The sequence below is a fragment of the Watersipora subatra genome, chromosome 3 (assembly GCF_963576615.1).
Source record: "Watersipora subatra chromosome 3, tzWatSuba1.1, whole genome shotgun sequence".
Taxonomy (NCBI): domain Eukaryota; kingdom Metazoa; phylum Bryozoa; class Gymnolaemata; order Cheilostomatida; family Watersiporidae; genus Watersipora; species Watersipora subatra.
This window is the reverse complement of record NC_088710.1, coordinates 61,849,176-61,860,744: the sequence shown is the minus strand read 5'-3', so window position 1 is coordinate 61,860,744 and position 11,569 is coordinate 61,849,176. Positions and strand designations below refer to the sequence as shown.

At 36.4% G+C, this 11,569-nt stretch overlaps 1 protein-coding gene across 1 annotated transcript in view; it reads right to left on the bottom strand.

The window, feature by feature from the left end:
• Positions 1-11,569, bottom strand: part of LOC137391801 (twitchin-like) — a 105,871-nt gene that overhangs the window by 599 nt on the left and 93,703 nt on the right. Inside the window, exons 76-87 of the mRNA XM_068078336.1 lie at positions 11,360-11,563; positions 11,083-11,224; positions 9,970-10,169; positions 8,880-9,032; positions 7,351-7,474; positions 6,232-6,337; positions 5,728-5,901; positions 3,475-3,594; positions 1,698-1,885; positions 1,403-1,583; positions 667-903; positions 487-582 (exon numbers count right to left, since the gene is read on the bottom strand). Coding sequence (XP_067934437.1) covers positions 487-582; positions 667-903; positions 1,403-1,583; positions 1,698-1,885; positions 3,475-3,594; positions 5,728-5,901; positions 6,232-6,337; positions 7,351-7,474; positions 8,880-9,032; positions 9,970-10,169; positions 11,083-11,224; positions 11,360-11,563 — 1,925 coding nt within the window. The remainder of the gene's footprint in view (positions 1-486; positions 583-666; positions 904-1,402; positions 1,584-1,697; positions 1,886-3,474; positions 3,595-5,727; positions 5,902-6,231; positions 6,338-7,350; positions 7,475-8,879; positions 9,033-9,969; positions 10,170-11,082; positions 11,225-11,359; positions 11,564-11,569) is intronic.

Here is an 11,569-nt window from a genome sequence, read left to right as displayed (position 1 = left end):
AAGGTATAGCGAATACATTTATACGAAGAGGCCTGGGTCAAGGTCATTAGAGACCAGGTAAGGGTGATCTTGTGACAGACAGAGTACAAACCATTAGTGTGGTAGTAGAAGATTAGTAAAGCACTGAGGACAAGTAGTAGAAGGATATCTGCAAAGTTATACTGACATGTAGAACAAGTTAATAATGACCAACATATGAAGTTCACCGTTTATTTATTAGTTTTAAGATGGTGAATTCAGTGATTTAGCTGTTTTTGCTTACAGCTCATACTAATACTAAAAATATGGCAATTACGTTTGACTAACTCATAGTTTTTGTTGTGATGGTTTCAAGAGCTTTCTTGACAGTTATTTAGACATCCTTGCTAAAAGAAAACAGGACAGTGTATCAGAGCAGTGTAATTTGTAGAACAGCACTAGCCAATCCAGGTATGAGAGAAGCCAATCAAGATATATATATATATCAATGATTGTTAGCATCAATACCTGAGCCTGCTCTTCTTCTAAACCTTGGACTCTCATCGGAGAATCCTCCAACATTCCTTCGCACTCTCTTTGAATACTCAGTGGTGATGTCGAAACCTGTATTTATAATAAATAGTTTGGAATGCATCTTTGTAAATTTACACGATTTATAAAATTTCAAAAATGGTGCTAGTTACTAACCATCATTGCTAGACGTTGATGTGTATCTGGTATCAAAGTCAGCTACACCTCTGCTCCGTGGTGAGGAGGTGTTGCTGAAGGAGGTAGAAACAATACTATCTTGTTGACTGGATAACCTACTTAATCTGTTGGAATTGGGGACTGAGGATGGGACGAATCCTCCACTTCCAAAACTGACCGGCTGCAAACTCGTTGCCCTTCTACCTCGACCAGTTGTCATTCGAGACCCGGCTGATTCTGTAATATTTCATGAAAATCACATGATGATGAGATCTCTCTGGGTATGTTTAACATGTATTACAAAGAGGTTTGGAAAAGCTGTGTAAGCAATGTATTGAACTAGTTTAAACTCGTATGATGAAAGTTGTGCTTCTCTCTGTTGGCTGTAGTGAGGGCTCTAACTCGAAATGTTTCAGTTTTTGCCAGTAATTGTCAACGAGGTCACTTTTGATGTAGCTCACACGTTTGATACACGCAAGGGATTAGGTTTCTCCCTAAGGGAACAAGAAACCCCTTTGTCTACATGGAATACATTAGGATGAAGTGATACATTCTTTTTTTCATGTTACCCTCCAAATTTCATTCTTGTAAATTGTAGGATGGTTTAACCACCTACAAAGGTTTTACCTTGGATGGACTAGATAGATACTAGTAAGTTAGTACAAGTTGTACCAGCAGACCTCGCATGTTTATTGGCCAGCTAGCTATGTTAGAACCTTAAGAAGCCAAAACTCACCTTCAACATTGACAACGCAAGAGCACTCGGCTTCTCCGAGACTGTTCACTGCTCTGCATGTGTATCTGCCAGAGTCATGCGCTTCTGCATTCATCACTTCAATGCTACACCGACCAGATGAATACAGCACACTGTACCTCGGGCTGTTTGTTATTTCCTTGTTACCATGAAACCACATAACCTGCTCAAGAAACTGAACATGTATTCTGTGGTCTATCGATGCCATCAACTTGGCAGAGAGCTTTACAGAAATCGTTCAATCTACAGGAAACACAGATGAACACATAAAACTTACTTCAGGCTGCGGGAATCCCTCTAAAGTACAAGTTAGCTTGAAGGTGTCGTGCTCTTGAATGAATCTGTCACGAAGGGCAAACTCAAAGTAGGGTTTCTTGTCTAAATCAGGATACTCCACGTCTATCTCTTTGAATACCTTTTTGGGCCGGCTGTCTGTCTCCATTTGGACGTCTTTGGCAGCATCCGCTGTGGCCATAGAATCACTGACAGTTGAGTTGCATTACATGCTATAGCGCTTAATAGAATCTTGTGCGTGTACGAAAAGTATTTAGAAATCAGCCATTTCATCGACGCAATCTTGGTGTTGTAGCTTCTTTAATCTTTTGCAAAATGGTTTTCATAAAAAACTCAAAACATGTGGCTAATTGTGTTCATGTCGGTAACTGCTGAATGTGTTTAATCTCTAGTGGCACTCGATACTTAGTTATATTTGTAGTCTATGTATATATTACTATTATATTAGGTTACTATAATAGTAACCTATGCGTGCATGTATTATTTTATAAGCCTGTATCATTTACTCTTGTGTACTGCATGTAATAGTATTACTCATTTCTGTGTACAAGTATTGCTGTCTCATGGATTGCTGTCTCCGTGTTTATTACCTAGTGGTTATGTCATTCGTTATGTCATACCTGTTGTGTCATTCGAATACAAGCGGTCTTGGTGTCAAGTTAGCTGGTGGACTATATGAGGATAAAAGTACTTATTACAATATTTAACCATTCATTTAAGGTCATTTTGTCTAGTATTTGTATTGATAAATCCCACATCATGTCTGTCTGTCTGTTAGTTCGTGTGAATGCTGTTCCACATATTTTTTACCGATTTTATTCAAACCTCAGATGCATAAGCTCTGTGCCTTTCCCCAGGTCGCTAAACACATTGGTTTCAGAACTCTGTCTGGTTCCTAAAAACCAGCCTCTTAAACATCCACATGATGGCTATCAGATTAAAAATAAAAGGAATCCTAGACACTGCCAGGCTTACCGCTAGAATCACGTTTAGTCAAGACATGCTGCCAAGTTTGCTATGTTGGTCCCTTTGAAACTGCTGCAACCTTTTATTATAAGCCTCCTGAAGTGTTAGAACAAAATCCCTTTGAAAAACTGTTTCTTTTACTAGAATAGACATTTTTTCCCAAGATCTATTAGCAATAATAGCCACCTACAAACGGAAACCAGGAATAAGAGCTATTACAACTTGTCCACCTCACGGCACGTCCATTGTTGATGAGACAAAGTTGCTGGAAGTAATGAGCTAGGCATTCGTTAAGGAAATAGACTATAGGCTTCATCCAAGTACTGGCTGGTTCACACTATATCGCCGTTAGTCAGCATTTTTCTTTCGGCGTTCATCGTCGGTTATGTGAACCGTGAACTGATAGCATCGACGAAGCATCGCGAACACGTCGGGAAAGTGTGCAGCTGTCAAACTTTTCTGATATTTTGCCGAGCATCGACGACTGCCTTTTTAAATGGTAACCATTTCGGCGATGGTAATTTGCTGTCGCTGAAAGTGGGATTTATTCATATCCGTTTATGATAGTCGCTGCGGGACTAGTGTTTGATTCCAGTACGCAAAAACAGCAAGCTTTCTTTATGAAAATTTAAAAAGAAATGACAACACTACGTCACAGAGTATTTCCTGATGCAAACGCAGATAGTTCTGTGAAAGTGTGAACATTGTTATTATTGACGATCACCAAAGTATTGTGGCATCAACGCCGAGATATGGCGACATAGTGTGAACCAGCCTTAAGGTAAATTGCTTACGTGTGACAGTGAGGATGCACGAAGCTTCACATCGCCCAAATGAGTTCACAGCTCTGCATGTGTAGACGCCATCATCCTCTCCAGGTCGCACCCTGTTCACCTTTAGGCCAAAAGTTTTGCCTGCAAATTTTGAACCCAAGTGTATCTTCTCTATTGCCAGTTGTTTGGAGTTTGAAAGTCACGCTTAGTTACATGCAAATCTTATGTCTGCATGCAGGAAGGCTTATTCATGTATTGTAAAATTTTAGTAATTGAGACAGCATAATTGCCCAAAAATATGAAGGATTGCAGGGTAGGCTTTACATGTGTGATGCCACAATTGAATATCAGACAGAAAGGTAAACAGTTCAAGGTTTACCCAGTAAGTGAATGAAATATTTTCAAACTAGTATTGGATGGGGTACCTCAGAGACCATCAAACATGTCTTATGGTCTGAGGGTAATGCAGCCGCCTGTCAAGTGTGGAGGGTATTCGCATAAGCCGAGTTCAGACAAGGCAGGTAGGTGTACATGCAATAGCTACTAATATTCATGTCATGTGAGGGTTTCGGTGCAATATCTTTCAGGTAAATCTATTTGCTAGGCTGCCAAAAGTTGTAACTGAAACTTCTAATAACCAACTTACTATTGCTGGCAACTTCTCCTAAACACAAAACTGGCAGATGCATACATGTACAATGGTGGTATTACCGCTGTAGATAGAGCAATTTATTATAGAGCGATGATAGAGCAATTTACTTGGCAGTGTATTTATGCTGAAAATACTATATATCTATCAAGCAAATTTTAGTTCCAAAATCTGTACGACCATATTGGAAAAACCAACATACAGCTTTTTTTTAAATTGCTAACTTCAGTTGTTTGTTTGCAACAGAATTAAAGCCTTGTCGTCCAAATACTTTCTTGTAATTATAGGGGATGTTACTGTTTTCCATCATGTGTCTTGCACACAATGTGCTCCTTAGTTATGGATGCTAAATACTAGGGTTCTATCGGACAGATGCAACATGGGGTAGACCAACAAACCTGCCTCAGCTGACATTCTTCGTATCACATACTCGCTAAGATAATTTATATTTAGTACATAACTGTTATCTCATTGATACCAAATAAATATGTTGTTAACCATTGTTTCCGTATGTCAGCATTGAGGTATTAGATATTAATATTAACAATCTATTATAAATTCCGGGATATAAGTTAAAAATTTGACACTAAATTTGAAACGTAAAAATCCATCTTTGACTTACACGGCGGTCACGTTTTTCATGACACGAATTCTGGTAAAATTCCACTTCAAAAAACCATCTCAAATCAAAATTACATGATATGACATATAGGTATTCATTTATACAATAGTAAAATACTAGTAATCCTACTCAACATGAGATGGATCAAACACAAAGTCCCATTCTTCACCATTCAAATTATAATAACTAGGATTCTCCTGGAAAAACGTGTGTTTTTAACTTAATGTTTTTTTTTGTAATATCTGCCTACAAATCCATTTGACACATCCATCATCGCCCATCCATCCTTTTTCTTGTACACGAATCATGATTCCTGACAGAAATTTGTTTTGCAGCATGATTTTTTTGTTGAAAATGTACATATTGTCAAAGGTTGCCGTTTTGTTCTATTGCTCTATTAGCTCCGGTACTCTACACGAGAGAACAACTCTACGCGAGAGAACAACAATGACTAATAAAACTTGACAATAGTAGCAATAATCGATTCAATGTATTTAAGTGTTATATTTAATATTATATTATAAGTAATATATTTATGTGCTAAAGGATAGTTTCAAGATGACAAATTTGTTTTTATTGCTAGATTCATGCTGAACTGTGGAGATCGGTTTAGTATATTGACGCTGATGAACATTATATCGAACAATTTTGAAATATGAAGTATATGAAATTAATCTTGCGTAAATGTCTGTTATTTGTGAACCAACATCTCATTCGCTCAGTTGCTTTATTATTAGCTCAAGAAACTAAAGTGTTTTGCGATACTACACTGTGCATTTAGCTTGTCTTTATCATATAACAACACAATCTTGTTATGCTGTAACATAATTACCTCACGTGAAACAACTCAGCCAGGCTCATCATCACAATGTCAGAATACAGATGATTTTATCAAACTGCGTCAGCATACAGGCAGTTTACTTAAACAATAACTCGACTGGATACAATCACTAGGAAATATAACTTGTAAAACCAACTTGTGAATAAAAAGAATATGTGGTACCTTGATATCGCTGCATGTGTTTCACACTCTGAGAAAGCTGGACCTCATTATGGTACCATGTGACAATGGGATCACTTGAAGAAAGGATGGTTGCGTGGAGATTCACCGTGCTGTTTTCTGCTGCTGTTGTTGAATGGGGCTTTATGATGAACCTAGGGGCAGCCTCTTTTCGATCTGTCAAGTTAAAGTTTCAACGTAAAGCACTCAGCTAAATGATGTAGACACAGCTACTAGCAGGTTTATTAATGTGTTTCAAAACTATCATAATAAAATTTTTGCAAGTGTTGAATATGAAAAGTAATACTTAGCAAGCAACAAAGAGGCATAACGTACATACATTAGTGTGTACAGAATAAGTTTTATACCGCTGTGCCTAATAAATAATAAAAATGTTGGTTGTCCCAAAGAAATATTTATTGTCTCACTAAGTACAAACAATTTACAGGAGTTATTTCTACTACACCACCATAATATTAATAATAATATTAATATTAAGGGTCTCACCAAACTCTGTCACCACAATGCGGAACTGCTCCATTCTTAGCTTCTTGATTGAACTGAAGTTGGCAATGATTCCAATAGCAGGCATGTTGATCTCAATTTTAATACCCTGCAATAAATGTTAACTTTAGTTTACAAAAACATAAGCTAGAGCATTTATTTACTAGAATAAAGAGCTAGAGCAAACTTTATTTACTGTCTAAATAGTATACACCAAAGATATACTTTACATAAAATTTACATAGATTGCTAACAGAATGAAATGGCGCTAAGCCTTTTAATACTCATAGCTAGCTTGTGTTTAAGATGCTTGTTATGTCACCAACTTGTGCACACCTGCCACATCTCCACTAAGGAACATACACATTATGTCACCAACTTGCCCACAAGTGCCACATCTCTACTAGTAAACAAACACATTATGTCACCAAATTGATCACACCTGCCATATCTCTGCTAATAAACATACATATTATGATGTTATGTCACCAACTTGTCCACACCTGCCACATCTCCACTAAGAAACATACACATTATGTCACCAACTTGCCCACAAGTGCCACATCTCTACTAGTAAACTAACACATTATGTCACCAACTTGACCACACCTGCCATATCTCTACTAACAAACATACATGTTATGTCACCAACTTGCCTACAAGTGCCACATCTCTATTAGTAAACGAACACATTATGTTACCAAATTGACCACACCTGCCACATCTCTGCTAATAAACATACATGTTATGATGTTATTTCACCAACTTGACTACACCTGCCACATCTCTACTAATAAACATACATGTTATGTCACCAACTTGCCCACAAGTGCCACATCTCTACTAGTAAACGAACACATTATGTCACCAAATTGACCACACCTGCCACATCTCTACTAATAAACATACATGTTATGTCACCAACTTGCCCACAAGTGCCACATCTCTACTAGTAAACGAACACATTATGTCACCAACCTGCCCACACCTGCCACATCTCTACTAATACACATAAAATGTTTTGCCTATAACTTTACTACAACTTCAAAATCTTCTTTAAATCTACACTCTGTAGGAAGTCAACATTTGCAACTACAGACAGTAGCATTATTCATAGCTTACATATTTCTCATGCATTTTATCTCTAACATCTGCATATCTACTGGCTGGAATTCGTCTGTCCAGCTCTGTATGTTCTTCCTTTATCCATGGATGCTCACTAGCTTGGTGTACAGTCATTCGATCTCTGAAATTAGTAGAATCATGAAACTATCTTTTACAAATCACTTCATGTTGTCACTTAACAGTTTCTCTCATGCAGTTCTGGTGAGAAGGATCAACAATCTATTAACTTAGGTAATTGTAGTCACTTTCAATTACCGTAAAACCTCTAATTGAATTAGGCGTTTTACGGTAGTTATGTTTTTAACTGCAAGAACCAGCATTTGATTGAAACTCATGGTAATCACATGTTGTCTTTTTGAACAGTTTAGGATATAGTTATAGTTATTAGTCATTTATTATTATAGTTATTGAGTTTAAACACTCAGGCTGTACATCTTTATCGCTTTCGCACCGCATCTGTGAGTTTACTCTGCCAATCATTTCAACTTTCTATGTAACCCAACAGTTGAACATTGGCTTATTTTATGTTAGACTTGATAGCATATCTAAACACGCTATTGGCAACTAGAATACTAATAAGGTGTGTTAATGAACCACACACTGAAACGTTCACTTATTTATATTCTCTGTTAATAGACATAAAATGGATGAAGACTACATTATAATGTGAATGGTATAAAAATTTACATACGCTGTAAATATGATACTCATTGCAGAAGTAACTAGGTATGCTTGTTTCCCTATACTATTAACTTATAAAGAACTGGATGCTTTATCTGTAATGGCATAACTGTTATAATCGCTCAACCAATATATATATATATTGGTTGAGCGAAATAACATATATATATATATATATATATATATATATATATATATATATATACATGTTATTATATATATATGGTATTATATATAATATATATTATATATAATATATACGGCATTATATATAATATATATTATATATAATATATATTATATATAATATAATTAATATAATATTATAGAATAGATATTATATTCTATATAATATATATTATATATAATATTTATTATATATAATATAAATTATATATAATATTTATTATGTATATATACTGGCAACAATCAACACAAGTGAGTTGCAGAAAAGTGTTTTATTGGAAATAGCTAAGATGTTGAGGCGAGTGATCAAACTCCCAAGTCTTTGGTAGGAGTCTGAGCTCTTGAGTTGAAATTACCACCCACTTGAGTTAATCAGGGTGAGAAAACAGTTATATATAACATATATTATTTACATAGCTGTGTTATAATATACATACAACATAGCCTATATGAGTATATATATATATTACATATAATTACATGTGTATTATTAGACAGTCCGTTTTGTCTCATCTCATGTACATGTAAGTTACCCTTCTTATTTTCATATATTTAATTGTGACACATACCTACAAGTTACAGACTATACCAATGCCAGCTAACTCTAAACCTACTGAGGGAAAGGAAATAACGTACGAGCCAATAAACACTCAACTCACTCTGGTTTTTTGAGTAGAAGTTTGGAGATAAAATCTTTTGCAAGATCAGAAACATTATTAAAAGCTTCGTCATCAAAATCATATTCAGATTTCCCAACATTGAGTAATGTGTCGTAGTCGTCTTCTCCAGCAAAAGGTGACAAGCCACTCAAGCTGCAACAAAATTGAACCATGGTAATTACAGCCATTTGACTTCTGCTGTTACTTAGTGTGTGCTCGTGTAGACGTTATCAGCAAGTCAGAAGGAAGAAGTTACTTTGTTAACCATAAATGTAGCACACGATCAAATTTAGTGCAGTAGAAGAACTTCATCATTTCCATGCGTTATTATTATTATTATAATTACATTACCAATATGCATATACTTGTAAGTGTGACACAAGATCATTACCCATAATAGATAGTAAATAACAACCTCATTCATGAACTTTGTAATTTGCTTTAGAATACTAGGGCTGCAGCAGTTCTGAATTGCCCTCATAGTTTCATCAAGCAGCAATGAAAAATCATTTATGTAAATCGACATGAGAGAGCTCCAATGACATAAATCTCTTTTTACTGAAGTAAGTTTTGCATGATTCTGGCTGTTGCTTGCTTAAAGCTGTGTTTTACTCTCACAAACATCTGTTATTAGCTAACAACTGATTTATGTGGCAGACAGTTTGCTTTGCTTTACCAATTTACGCTGCCGATTTATATTTTGCAAGCAAGTATGTTAGCACCTTGGCACATCTTAGCTTGTTCCGCCTGCGAAAATGGAATTGTATTCGACATGCTCTAATTAGTTGTCTAAACCAATCAATCGTTTAGAAATTGTACAAATCCATGCTGCAGTTTGGATAATTTTGTGAAAGTGTTTTAGTTGGCTGATAATCGAAGCTGTCCAACATTTATGAGACGATTATAGATTTGGCAGTTTGTCAGATTATCAGCTACTGTAGTATGCGCACCGCTATAGGTTTATTGAGCTTTAAATTTTAGGCATGTGCAGATTTCGTCCATGTGTGCGGACACTCAGCATGGCTTGTACCATGGTTGTAATATATAAAAGAAGCTGCACATAAATTTCTATGTCTGGTGCTGTACTCACAGAACATAAGAAAGGACTCCACAAGCCCACATGTCTGTGTAATATCCTACTGCTTGTCTGTTGGCTATTTCAGGCGCAGCGAACTCAGCTGTTGCAGTTGAGACCTTCACTGGCACATTAGGGTTCAACTTAGTAGCGAGACCAAAGTCTATAATCTTAACATTTGTACTCTTGCTCGTCTCACAGATGATATTCTCAGGCTATAAAATATATCAATGTATGCAAGGGCTTAGTCAGCAGTTACCGAAATGGGTTGTGAGTGGTAGGTATACAACGAACAATTGGAACCTGACAATGTTCTAATTTAATGACGATAGACCACCACTCCCGACACTACAGGGAAAAAACTGAAAAAGAAATGATTTTTATTCATAAATTTAAAACCATGATATCTTGAAAACCTCTTTAGCTGGAGTTTGACTAACTCTTTGATTTGATCTTACTATCATGATAATACTGTGTATAATGATGATACTATCATGATGATACTGTGTATAATGATGATACTATCATGATAATACTGTGTATAATGATGATACTATCATGATAATACTGTGCCCGAAATTTTATGTATGTGCAGATTCTGTCCACATGTGTGAACATGCGGACAAAATCAGTACATGTTCAGATCATGTGTACAGCATGGCTTGTACAGTTACCATGAAAGATAAAACAGGCCAAAGTTTTAGCCACCTCCTTGATACTGTTTATAATGCTGTCTCAGCAGGTCTTCAGGTGAACAGTCACAAATTAGAGTAAACTAGATTATACAAAAACATTTCCATAATTGCCCATTGTGTAAAATCTATGCTATCCATACTGTGAGCAGCGATTACTGTACGAAGGGTATGATATCATAAAGCAGATTGCCCATGGTAGCGTGCACTCTTGAGATGAAGGCCGCCAACTGTCAACCAGCCTTGATGAGAAATAGCACAAAAGGTGATGGCTAATTTTTGTGTCTAATAAAATTAAATTAAAGATTTTATTTGTTCACCTGTTCACCGTGTTTCTGAGTCTAACAGCAAACAAATGTAATAACTAACAAACCTGGGCCAACAGGCATAGACTGGTTAGAGCTAGACCTAGCAAGGTTTGTGTACTAAAACTGACCTTAATGTCAAGGTGAACTATGTTGTTCTCATGCATGTGCTTAAGAGCGGCCACTACTTGTCTCATGTACTTTATCACTTCGGCCTCGGACATCTTGTAGTTGTCGTCCGCTATCCTGTCGAAAAGCTCACCTCCTGAAAGGCTGCAATTGATATAATCAGGATGTAGCACGACTGGTGATATTCCATTTTATTTTATTTTCCTACATTCTATTCAGATTCTAGCATTAAGTCTGTTTTAGCTAGAAATAGAGTTGGCATTCATCGTCTTCACTCACAATTCAACGATTAAACACATCTCCTTCTTGTCCTCAAAGGCATCATGCAGAGTTATAAGTTTGGGGTGGTGCAGCTGGGTCATTACTCCTACTTCATTTCTCACCGCCTGTTTGTCTGCGGATGTCGGCGTGTCAATAAATTTGGCTACAAACACTTTTCCGGTAGCTTTTTCTACACATCGATGGACAACTCCAAAAGCTCCCCTGCAA